The sequence below is a fragment of the Helicoverpa armigera genome, chromosome 1, assembly GCF_030705265.1.
Source record: "Helicoverpa armigera isolate CAAS_96S chromosome 1, ASM3070526v1, whole genome shotgun sequence".
NCBI classification, from domain to species: Eukaryota; Metazoa; Arthropoda; class Insecta; order Lepidoptera; family Noctuidae; genus Helicoverpa; species Helicoverpa armigera.
Genome location: NC_087120.1, coordinates 18,629,939 through 18,642,896, shown reverse-complemented (window position 1 = coordinate 18,642,896; position 12,958 = coordinate 18,629,939). Strand labels below are relative to the sequence as shown.

The 12,958-nt window shown below is 36.1% G+C and overlaps 1 protein-coding gene across 3 annotated transcripts in view; it reads right to left on the bottom strand.

Annotated features, from left to right (window-relative positions):
* Positions 1–2,002: 2,002 nt before the first annotated feature.
* Positions 2,003–12,958, bottom strand: part of LOC135117428 (solute carrier family 7 member 14-like) — a 169,206-nt gene continuing 158,250 nt past the window's right edge. For 2 of the 3 annotated variants that reach the window (XM_064036695.1, XM_064036700.1), the window contains exons 14-20: positions 12,753–12,847; positions 10,962–11,105; positions 9,622–9,793; positions 8,715–8,842; positions 8,129–8,330; positions 7,099–7,215; positions 2,003–6,348 (exon numbers count right to left, since the gene is read on the bottom strand). In XM_064036695.1, coding sequence (XP_063892765.1) covers positions 6,249–6,348; positions 7,099–7,215; positions 8,129–8,330; positions 8,715–8,842; positions 9,622–9,793; positions 10,962–11,105; positions 12,753–12,847 — 958 coding nt within the window. In that variant the 3' untranslated portion in view covers positions 2,003–6,248. The remainder of the gene's footprint in view (positions 6,349–7,098; positions 7,216–8,128; positions 8,331–8,714; positions 8,843–9,621; positions 9,794–10,961; positions 11,106–12,752; positions 12,848–12,958) is intronic. The other variant, XM_064036705.1, reaches the window with a different exon arrangement.

The following is a 12,958-nucleotide window of genomic DNA, read 5'->3' as shown; positions in this document are numbered from 1 at the left end:
TTTTGTTTGTTTTATTTCTATTCATTTTCATCTTGGGCGATAGTGTAGTACCTAATATCAGTTATATATATAAATAACGTAAGACACCTTTTCACATACGGTCGGTTAGCCGGTTAGCCCCACGGTAAGTTATTTAATAACTTGTGTTTTGGGTGCTAACATAACTGATAAACTTCATATAGCTACATTTACACATATTTATAAATATATTGTAACACCCAGACCACGGCCAACAAGCATGTTCATCACACAAATGTCGACCGAGCCGAGAATCGAACCCGAGACTGGATCGGCAGTCGCATACCATTGCGCCATCGACGTCGTCGAAATACACATCTTAGTAGGTAGGTACTTGAATACTTAGGTACGTATCGAAAGATTTGTTTAAAATGAATACCTACGTTACTTTTTTTTTTTTGGTATGGCATCTCGCAGTTCAGCCTAGGAGGCCGTGTACTGCTTAACCGGACTTTTCCCTGTGGATGCCTAGAATTTAAGGCCTCCAGCCAGGGGCGACCTACGTAACTGCGATAGTTGTTCTTGTATAGCTAATGCCTATGCTTTTCAAGCCATCGAATATAGGGAAATGCAGCGTTGAAAGTTTTAATGATAAAAATTAGTACTTTTGGCACACACTACTAGCTATATACACTAGCTGTTTTCCAGTGGTTTCACTCGCGTCTCATGTGGATCACTGCTAGCTTTCCAAGTGACAGATTTTTCAAAACGGTTTAGTAGTTCCGGGGCCTTGATGGTACAACCAAACAAACAGAAGATGTTTCCACAGATATCATCATCTCCCGAGCCTTTTCCCAACCATGTTGGGGTCGACTTCCAGTCTAACCGAATGCAGCTGAGTACCAGCGCTTTACAAGGATATTAATGGAATGAATTGGAGTTGTAGGTGACAAGGAATTACAATTAGAAATGAAACACCATTTATATAGATTTATTAACATTTTATTACGATCGATTATAGTAAAACTAAGTTTACATATCACATAAATAGTTTCCGGAGCGAAGCAGCGAGTAGGCCATATCCATTGGTCCAATACCTTTGATTGCGTACATCGCGCACACTTAAGTTAGTTTAATTTCCCTAAATCTTACGATTATCCATCCTGGCGTTATTATCTAAAACAGTACACAATTCACGCTCTTTCCTAGCCATACATTCTTTCTTTTTCCTTTTTACACATGCATAAAGTCTCGAGTTTCAGTTGTTTTTTCGAACTTACAATAACAATAGTAGTCATTTGTTTAGCTACTATGACAGTCGCGTGTTTTACATATACTATCCATTTTCTAAGTCTTGTTGTCAACATTTCTATCTTCCCTTCCTCAATGTTACAACAGTATTTTTGATCTTAATAATTTCGTCATCTCTCTCAAAAGACCTGATTGCGCTGCTGCGGTCCGGAGCGGCGACAGCAGAAAGTGAAATAAATCTAAATCATAGACAGTGTGCATAAAAAATTACGACTATAGCTGAAAAAACCGCATCTAGTTGTATGGTTCATCTCATCGTCTAAGCTTGTAGCCCTTCCCAACTGTAAGTTAATACATTACTGTTGGGGTCGGCTTAAAGTCTTACCCGAGGCGACAGAGTACCAGTGTTTGACAAGGAGGGATTGCCTACCACACCTCCTCAACCCAGTTACCCGGGCATGCCGATACCCTTGGTAAGACTTTTTCAGAATTCCTGGCCTCAGATTACCTGTAACGACTGCCAAAGATGTGAGTATGACAGCCGGGACCTACGGCTTAACGTGCCATCCGAAGCACGGGGTATCACGGCATGACAAGATGGTCACCCATCCACGGACCGACCTCGCCAAGCGTTGCTTGACTTTATGATCGATCGATCTGGTCGGCTTTGTCTTAGCCACCTCTGACTCCTAATCCTATAGTTACTTATATCTAATATATTTTGAGATATGTTTTTGAGAACCGGTAATTTTCTGAATATTAAGTAAGTAAGTACTGACTTACTGAATTTGGAATTATTTCGAGTGTCGAGAAATCTACGAGAAAATATGCGTTTCACCTCAAACATGCTGTAAACTCGCAATCTCAAAAACATATCCCCGTAGAATCAGCTATAGCCGTAAGAAAGTACAACTTATATTAGACAACTTAAAACATAGGTATTTAAATACTTAAAATTAACACAATAAACTAAACATAGTACCAGTATATAGGCAAATTAACGAATACCCTTATGTCTTCTAAAATAGGAATGTCTTTAAGCGATGCGAAATATGGATACAAACGACAATCTCTAATTTTTATATATTTTTGGTGCTTGACACAGTTTGACCATGTTCTAGTTAAAATTCAGATCTTGATACTTTGCACAACTCATCCGGGTGCAGGAAGATGGTGTTATGTAGTTAGAAATTGCCAGTTTGTACTTGAACAACTACAGAGCAGGTATATTATGCTGAATGGGCCCTTTGGGTTTCAAAAGACCTGACAAATTCGTATAGATGTAATTTTTACTGGACTAGCCTTTTTGATTAATGGTAGGCTCGCGTTTGACCACTATATCTTCTGATGGTAAGCGAAGATGTGGTCGGAGATGGAGCTCGCTTGCCCAAAAGTAACGATGAAGTTTCGCGATGCACGATGAAGGGTATCACGTAATATCCTCTAGTTGTTAATGTGTGTACTACTTATAGTACACGTACCTAATAGACTATTAGATGGTACGGTCTCTTACGGTACTCTTATAGAGGCACCTATTGGACTACTAGAAGGCTCAAGACTCATTCAGCCAATACACCAGCTTAATCCTGTGTCCGCACATACATACAACCGTCACGGACGACAGAATCCCTTGTGATTAATACAGCAGTGCATGGATAACTCGGTTATATATGGGGAGAACATCGATTCGGCACTTTAAAATACACCTTGACGATCTCCACTAAAGGCCAAGGGTGATCCGTATATAACTAACAAAAAAATTCGCGACAAAACCGGTTTTAACCAGCTCCACTGTCCCCGTGCCTTCAATGTAAACCTTTCAATGTATTTTAAAGCTTAGAGCACACTGTGTGTATTGCAGCTTTCGTTTCTGATGATATAACTTCGTTTTAGGTACTAAATAGATTACCAAATAGAATTTCATAGTTCAGATATATTGCCGTCAGGACTGCCGATATTAATATGTTTTACCAGTCTCAAAGCCAAAATAGTACCTACCTTAAGTAATTTCAATGGATATATAGTTTGCTGACTTCTTTATCCATTCTATTTTCTGAGCAGAACGGTGGTAAAGCATGGGCTTCTCGTTGAATAATTTGGATGTTATATTACGCCTCACTTTGAACAAATATTCTATTACCGAATTTAAAATTTTGATTAAAATTTTTTGTGCTGCGGCTACACACAGTCTGCCCTACGCTTAACACTGTAATACTTATCTAAAGGTATAATATGCTTAACAACACCATTAATTATGACTTATATTAGTATCCTTCGTATCAACAATTTATAATTAAAATTCCAAGTAGGTACTATCTATGAAAATAATTAAAATCATATTTGAGCGTCATAATTTTGTCAGCGAATCCGAATTCTATGTTAAATAATAATGGTGCTTGCATTGAAATGTACCAATATTTTGATAAGTAGTTGGTTATAGTGTAGCAGTAATTTTTACAAGATGTTTCTCTAGTATGAACAATGCTTGGTCATTAGCCTGTTTTTAGAATATATCATAAGAAATATTCCAAGGAAAGTCCAGTATACATATAGCAATTTCCTTCCAATACGGTGTTCTACGGAACTGTCTACCCAAACCAACATCCTTATTTATGTCTTTATAATGTTACAAAACAAAATATACCTAAATACTGTTGTAAATAGGTAGTATAGTTGGCTATAATTTGGAGTAGGAACGTCTGTGATTCCGTCCCGTCCCTTTAAGTTAAAATTTAACTGAATTTTACGTACCTAGTATTTAGGTATCGCGTGAGATCATTGATCCTGCCATATAAAGTGCTTCTTCTAACGAGAAGAACAAATGACAGTTTTAAATTTATATCCTAACAATACAATTACAAATCAAGTCATTTCAAGTTTAGGTTTATACTTATGCCCTTGAAAAAGCCAACAATTACTAAATAGATCAACATTAACAAATTTTTATTATAAAGGTCTAATGATTTTTGATAGCCAAAGGGAATTTTGCAATGAGTTTTTTTTTCTTAACCTACAACGTAAAATACTGTATCTACTCGCGAAAATAATCTTGAAGTATGAAACCATGCTCCTGATATGAATTTTTGAAAATAATATTTAAGGTAACCCCTGTCTTATTTTTTGTTTAAAGCGAATGTATAAAAAGCGACTAGTATAAAACAATATACAAAATACATGAGACCTAAATTATATTTTATCTACAGTCAAATATTTGCTCCTTTTAGTCGAATTTCCGAAAACCACCCCAACAAATTTTGCTCACTCAAGAATAAAAGGCGCAAATATTTTGATAATACAAGTATAATACAAGGAGCTACTACCTAGCTAATAATATAGGTAACTAGCCTAAATGATAAATACTGCGAATCATACATAAATACATACAGAATGAAGAGTTCTAAATATATTAAGTTTACAGTAAAAACATTACTTAAAATATCACATTTTTAAGAATAATTTTAGATAGATTAAAAAAGAAACTTTAAATAAACATGACTAGAATAAATCGTAGGAATTTTGTGGAATTAAATATACTTGTCAATAATAATAAAAATGGTACTTAACAACTAAATTGTAAAGGTGCGTTTTGTGACGGTTGTGTGCCACCAAATTCGTACAAAGGTGTGAAGTACGCATACTAAACCCCAAAGACATACTAAATTTTGTAATTTTTCACTGATGACTTAAATTGATGTTAAATATGTCATCGGAATACCACGTCAGTGATTTTGATTTTTTCTAGAAGATGCTACCAAAGATTGGGGTTTGAACCACACCTTTCTTCTATGAAACAAAATGAAAATTATATAAAAATAAATAAAAAACTATAATACTATACCATAAATATAAATATTCAACAACGTTTTGAGCTGCATAAAAATATTCTTACGTAACGAGAAACAGGTGAAAATGGATATAAAAATAATGAAGGTATTAAGTTCTTTAACTTAAGACAATATATGAGTTACAAAATAGGTACGACTATCTGTAGGTATATACAACTACGAAAAAGGTTGGTAACAAGAGAAAAACTTTTTGGTTTAACAATAAATAAGTATTGTAGAAATTCGCGTGATATGTTTAGATATATTAGAATTTGGAATAAAAAATACTATGAGAGGTATATTTAGAGAACCTCGTGCGTTGCCAACTAACAATTTTGTATGTTTTTGTACCTACCGAAGTGTAAAAAAGGTGTCATGATGTTATCAGATATGTCTACCAATCACTTATAAATTTTGAATACTGAATGATATTGCCGAAATGTAAAAAACGCACGAGGTACAAAGTTAAAATCATTAAAATCAGTTTATATACTACATACAATAATTATACATGTATAAAGACGATATATAGTAGATATATACTATAAATATATCACCGATAAAATACGTCTACAGTAAATGGCCAAGAAGTATAAATAACTTGATAAATATGTACATAAACTACGCTACAAGTTTATATAAATTGGTTATACTTAAAATTAATGAGTAAAACGTAACGACGCGGTATAGTCGTTGGATTGAAGTTCGACATTTGAAAATTTAAAGCTGGGTTCAGATATCGCGAGGCATTCATTCTTAACTACAGTTCTCGTATCTGGTCTTATAAAGAGAATAGCTCCGAACATTCTCTGTGCATGCTCGTTGTTCACACTAAAGTCTAGAATTCCTTGTATACTAGGACGTGTTGGCTCTTAATATTTGTAATGGCATAGTTGGTGTTAGCCAGAGCACGCGAGGCGATGTCTGAACGCGACTTTAAGACAAGTATTCTGGAACGGCATTCAAGAATTCGAATGAACCAATCGAATGGATTCATTTCAAATGATGTTTAAAAAAAATGCTTGAATATCGTTCCGTTATACGTGGTTTAACAAAACCGCCAAATCATAATAAAAATTGAATTTAGAAACATAGGTATATTAATAAAAATATAATCTTTACTATTACAGAGATATGCGTGCAAAAAAATTTCAACTGGAATAAAATGGAAAAAAATTAGGAACTTAATATAAAAAGCCCGTTGTCTGATGAAGTTTATTCCCAGGTTGGAAAGGCGGCATCAGGATAGGCCCAGGGTGGTCGGCTGAGCGAGCTGGTGGTGTGAGTCGTGGTCGTATTCGTGTTCACGTCGTAACTGGAATTAGATATGGAATAGTTTTAGAGAACATCAATAAATGTAGGGTTTGTTTACTTAAAAATTATGTAGGTGAAAAGACCGCACACGTAATTTTACAATCTTGGATAACTCAAAGCAGTGGTTCAAATGGAATACTTCATGACGAACCTATTACTTCAAAGAAAGTGCAATTTTTTTGAAGTGCTCACAAACTCTATAGATATAATATAAGACATTCCAACCATTTGTTTTTGCACTAGAAAAAGATTATGTGCAGGACAAAAAGAGAAAGAAGGACCTATGCCGTTCTGATAAAAAGTCTTCTCCAAAGATCATTTGACGGGTTAAAAGTTATTATTATTTCCGTTGTTGTAAATCTAAATAGCATTCCCGTGTGACATGCAAATTATCCAACAGGTGTACCTACTAATAAACTTTAAATACCATACGATGACATGATTCATATGTTGGTTTTCGGATCCACCTACCTATCTTTGGACATCACTTTTACATATTTTTTAACCGTGTGTCGTGGGACCTTTCGAAAGCTACCGCGACTCTGGTAATAACTTCCCAAAAGGAACAACGATGGGTTTTTTTACTAAAAATCGGACACTCCCTCACGCTGCTCCCACAGCGGGAGGGGTCATGTGATAACTTCTCCAAAAAGTTAGACAATTTTGAGGTGATCGGTGATAAAAGTGATGCCCAAAGACAAACGATAATACCTCCGAATTGAGAATACCAGCAAAACGTCCGCAAACTCACCGTGTCTCAGCCTGTCGGTACGTGGTCGGGTTATACGTGCTGGACGAGGGTGTCGAACCGAGACTCGACACAGGTTGCAAGTTAGATTCATGCCACGTAAGTAAAGAATTGTTATACCTGGAAAATGGTGTTAGTTCGTAGAATGGGTGCGGAGAAGAAAATCTAGGGGCCAGTTGCATCAAAAATCGTTCTAAGGTAAATGCTTTGACTGATAGCGGGAAATTCAAATGTAAATTGGTTTTTGATGTTTTACCTCAGTCATAATTTGATATGAGGCGTGATCTTATCCTTCGCGTTCAAACCTCAAAGTCATTTTTGATGTCCATATTTGACTCCGAAAGTCCTCACAATTCAAATATAATTCGATATGCCACTACAGTTTGCATTAGAAAGTTTCACCTTAAGTGAATTAAGCATGTTTTTAAATATGGTGTCAAGAAATTAATGCTGTTATGTTATTGATGCAACTGGCTACAAATATAGTTTCTATAGAATCTAACAGTAGATGTTAATCTTGGAAGAGGAACTAGTAATGTGGTGCAGTATGACTTCTGTGTGAACTTACTGCATTCCAGTACTCATTCACAAGGTTTACATTCTTTAACTATTTTATAGATCAGTGTGTATATTTCCTCCTGTTATTAACCAGAAATGTATTATGTTGAAAAACACTTAGATGTATGATATGAAGAAATCGTTACACACTGATCTGTACCCGGTTAATATAAGAAACGATTCGTTTTGATTACGTATATTATCATGTAAAACACCTTTTCCACATTGAGGGATTTTCTGAGCGGAAAAACTAAGCGAAATCCATACGGGCGGCGTCACATTCGCCCAAAAGAACCGAGAGGTGCCAAGCGGAAAACCCGCTAGTGTGAAAAGGCTATAAGGCTGCCAAAAAGAAGTGCCTGTTAGCCAAACGAGTCGTTTCTTGTTCATACAGTACGGGACACTAGACTATCATGATAATCTAACATTCCTATTTCATTACCAACAGAGAAAACTCTTTTTCAACGGTACTTACTCCATATTCCCATACAGTCCTTCATTGCCGTCTCCTTCGAAGATGTTTCTATCACCAGTGTGTCGGGAGCTGTGGGGAGAAGGTGGTGGTATTGTGGTGCGGTCCAGTGGGTTTGGTGGAGGCGGAGTCTCCGGGGGCGGGCCAGGCGGGTTCGTCTCCAGGGTCGAGTTCTTGATGCCGTATTTGAAGTACATGAACATTCCTGGAACGGAGAGGTCGGTATTTTAGGAAAGTATTTTTTTTCTTTTAAAGTCAAAGGTTCTTATTTCAAAGAGGCATTTGCAGTCTCTCGTGACAGTTATTCAGCACGATTTATCCACTTCTGCAATTTGCTCCCCAAATCTCTTGAATGTTGCTGAAGATGTTACGAAAGGAAAACTATATCAAATCAGTCTATAGTCGTTCATTGCACATTGGCATCATTGTTCCACAGACTAACCCAATGAGGGACAGTCATTTCGATTATGGATAGCGGGACCCCTTGAATAAAGAAACTATCCAAGTTTGTAACTGGAAACCATCTTCGCTTTCTAAATATTCACAACTTTTCCAAGCTTTTCTTCCCAGATATAGAGGAGGGTCTTACCAAGTATCATCCAGATGGTGAAGCGAACCAGGGTCAAGATGGAGAGGTTCAGGATCAGATAGATGTTCACAATGATGGCAATCGTCGGCACGAAGGGCAGGCCAGGGGTCGTGTAGATCAGAGCAACGCTGAAAACATTAAAACGTGATTTAAGAAATAGGAAGAGTAGAATATGGTTAGAGAAAAAAAAAGCTACTTCTTTTAGTTTTACTTCTACCATGAAGACACTACTTTAAGAACTGAAATGCCCTTCATCCGAGTACTACTTCACTACCTAGATAAACAGCACCATAAGCCTATCCTTTTGATAAATGGGCTGACTAACACGGAAAGAGTTTTTAAAATCAGACCACAAGTTCCTGAGAGTAGATATTTCATACAAACTTTTATAAGGTTATGGGCGATGTCAAACCCTTGTTTTATTAGGTAATGTCTCCTTCTACAAGAAGATTATCCATACTAGCATAATGATACTACAATCTTTACTAGGTACTATCGATACTACATCGATACAATGATCTGCCCTAGTTTTAACTTCACGGTTACATCTCACGAGCAAACTATCTACTTAATCATCACTTCATCATTTACTCATCAATAATTATCATTGTCTTTCATCAATCAATTAGTCATGCTTGACCTAATTTACCTGAACTTGGCTTGAGTTCTAGTTTCTGTAATTGACTATCCATTTCTACAAATACCATCGACCCGTCTTACTGTCATGTTAGGCCAAATTTCAAATAGACTGATCAACGAGAATAGTTCATTTCAGATTTACTAAATGTAGTACATTTACTAAAGTTCTTTTATACTTTAATTTACCATGAATCAAATTCAAGCAGATCGTTTGCGAATAGTACCTTGACCACGTCCATAAAAACAAGTCTTTTAAACAATTTCTTACCGGTTCTGTGGCTTCCTAGAGATCATGAGCAGGATCGCGAAGATGGCCAGCATCAGCAGTATCATGGACACGTTGGTGAAGGTCGAGGTGCCAGGGCTTCCGTAGGCGGCGAACAGGTCGAAGATGATGATCAGGAGATACATGATGCCGACTGACTTGATCACGTACATGCCTGGTAAGAACAGTTGAAAATTAGGAAGACTGGTTGGAAGATGGTGTGACTTCTGAATGTACGTAAGTCGGGACCACCCTCGGTTAAATGTGATATCCAAAAAGAGTGGAAACAGATTTGAAACCTATTCACGAACCAGTCGTCCTAAGCACCTAGACTTGATGGTTATGCACAAGGCAAAATTCTACCGGGGTATGGCACTGTGACGCATCTGACTTGGTCTACTCGCTCTTGCAAACAGTAAAAATTGTATGTGAACTTTCTAAAAATATCCACGAATGTCAAGTTAATCCCAAGTCTTCCTGATCTGTCGTAAAGGCTCAAGAGGTTTGTTTATTTCATAGATATAAATGAAGGATATAAAAATAACTAACAACTCAAGATGCAACAACAATTCAAATAAACCTCTATTGCCAACAATTGAAAGTAATATGATTTCTCTAAAACGATGAGTTTTAAAGTTTCAACAGTAAACGTTCAAACTGTTCGTTCGTTGTTACAGGGAAAGTTATATCATTGTTTCACGAGCTAGAAAGTTCGACGGTGGCGCCAAACTATGCGACGGTTAAAAATGTATGAAATCCGCGATGTAGATGAAACGTTGACAAGTACTATCATCCATGTTAGTGTTTTTCTTGGATTTATTAACATTATCTTTGGGTTGAAGTTTTGGTTTTATGTAGTTTTTTGTTAATGAGGTTTAAGTTTTTAACATAGCTTCTTCAGTATGACAAGTGTGTTTTTGGACTCTTATTTATCTTATGTAGATTGCCATAATCTAACACTTCTAATGTAACAAATGGCAAAAATATATCCTTAAAAAACTTTAAATATAGGTCTCTTCAAAGATGTGACGGTGGTTGAGTTGGAGACAGTTTGTAAAGATGGACATTCCGTCATTATCAAACTCTTCAAACTGAAAACACATACGAGGATAAATCAGTGCTACGTTTTAATTGCGACCCGCCTTCAGTTTTTTTTATATTAGGCACTGTCCTTCTCAAGCTGTAGGTATCTATACCAGTGTCCGTTCACCAAAGCGCAAGGCCAGTGCTGTGAGTTTGGGCAAATATCCTCAACTTGGGGGAGGCTGTTGTCCAACATTGGACGTTTTTTACAGACGACATCACGACAAACTGTATTAAATAATAATAACTATGGTACTCACCGCTATGCTCCGTAGCAGGGCCACAATCTATCCAGGGGAACAGGCCAGGACACAGATAGCTCATGGATTGCAGCTGCCGGGACAGTGCGCCGAAGAACCGGCTGCAGGCGGTGTTGCTGCCTGAGGACCCGCCTCCAACTGCCGCTGTTGATGGAGAGGACAATTGTATAGCTTGGGTCGCCTTTGGAACAGCTATTTTAGGTTCCTTTATGGTTATGTGCTAGGTTATGTTTTGTAAATTTTTGGTCTGTCTCATGGAAGTTATGGATAGATGTTTTTGGTAAGATATGATGTCTATTTTTTTACTTTTATTTTATTTGCCATTACTTCCGAAATGAAGATTTCCTCTAATTAGAGCGTTGTATCATTTTCAGTTGAAATGTGCATATGCATGAGAGTAGTACCTACTACGTTCTGCATCCAAGCCACGATTAAATGTCCCGCAGAATTAACGCTCCTTATTTTTCTTAACGTTTTATAATTTTCGGTTTGCTGATTCTTTTAACCGATTTCCTGACTTTATGTTTTTTTTATACGTGGGCCAACTAAGATACGAGTGTGCTCAGAAATCCAAAAGCCATTGAGGCAAAACTAAAACCAATAATAGGTACCTAATCCTGTCATATCCAAGATTTCAGGAAAAAAGATCTTTGGAAGATTTCCAAACCGACAGATGGTGAGACTCGTATAAAATATCTATATTACTATTCAGTACATCTGGTTAGACTGGAAGCCGACCCTAACCTTATTACGAACACGCTGAGAAAGTCGAAATAATTGAGTTGGAAGTCGGCCCGTAATAGATTAGTTCAGAGCTACTAATTTTATTTAGTTTTGCTTATGAATTGACTCTGTTATAAATGGTTTAGTTAGAGCACACTGTAAACTAAAAAGTTGGCCGATAGTTGACCCGATTGTCATTTGTTTAGGAAAATCTTTCTTGCCATCATAGTTTGACCCGATCGGCAATTTTTTTTAGTCGTTCTGATACCGGCTTAATACCTGATCTTTGTAATGTGCGTACTACCATTCTGATTTGTAAGCCCAAACAAACTATCGACCGACTAAAAGTTTGTAGTGTGCGACTCTTAATGTTATTATTTCATGAATAATTTTGATGTTACATTTTGAGTGTTGACCTAAACACTAGTGAAATTGTTATTTCATGTTTATTATCGCCTTATTGTTTCAAAGTGTTAATCGTCTATTGTTGCCGATTTTACATTGTTTGTAACCAATTGAAAACTGATTTTGGAAATGTATGATTAAAATTATGTTAACGTTATAATGAAAACAGTTTTCTATAGAACCTGTCTGATTTAATTTTAAATCATAATTTATTTACTTTCAAAAGAATATTCGATTGAAATTATGAAATTATAGGCGTTCGTGGAATTTGTAATTATGAAAAGTAATATTTATTGATGAAAATTCTCAATAAAGTACAGATTAATATAATTAAATACAGAAATGGAAATATTCATATGAAATTTTAATTTATAATTATTTCCAAATAGCAAAAATATTAATTAAAATCATCGCGAGGTAAAGAGGATTACCTAAAATATTATTGACGAAATATTTTTCATCACAATTTTATTATTGGTACCTACCATTTCAATAATAATTATTCACAATACAAAACACCTGATATTTTCACATAGTATTTTACCATACTAAATATAAAATCGCAATGCAACCCACAATTGTATTTTCATTATTGCATCAAAAATATACACTCTCTATCAAAAAAGCTATAGCTAGGTCAAAAATTTAATAATAAATACATACCATAGTAATTGTTCTCGTTATTAGAGTTGACCAGGAAGGTGTCGTCACGGTACTCTTCGCTCTCATCATGCAGAGTATCATCGGAGTCAGGGGAACTAGAAATATTCACACATTTAGGGTTCCGCAAGAAATCACTCAAAACCTTTGCAAGAATTGACTGAGCAAGACAAAAAAAGAAAGAACTTTTGAGATGGTTTTTAAGGTAC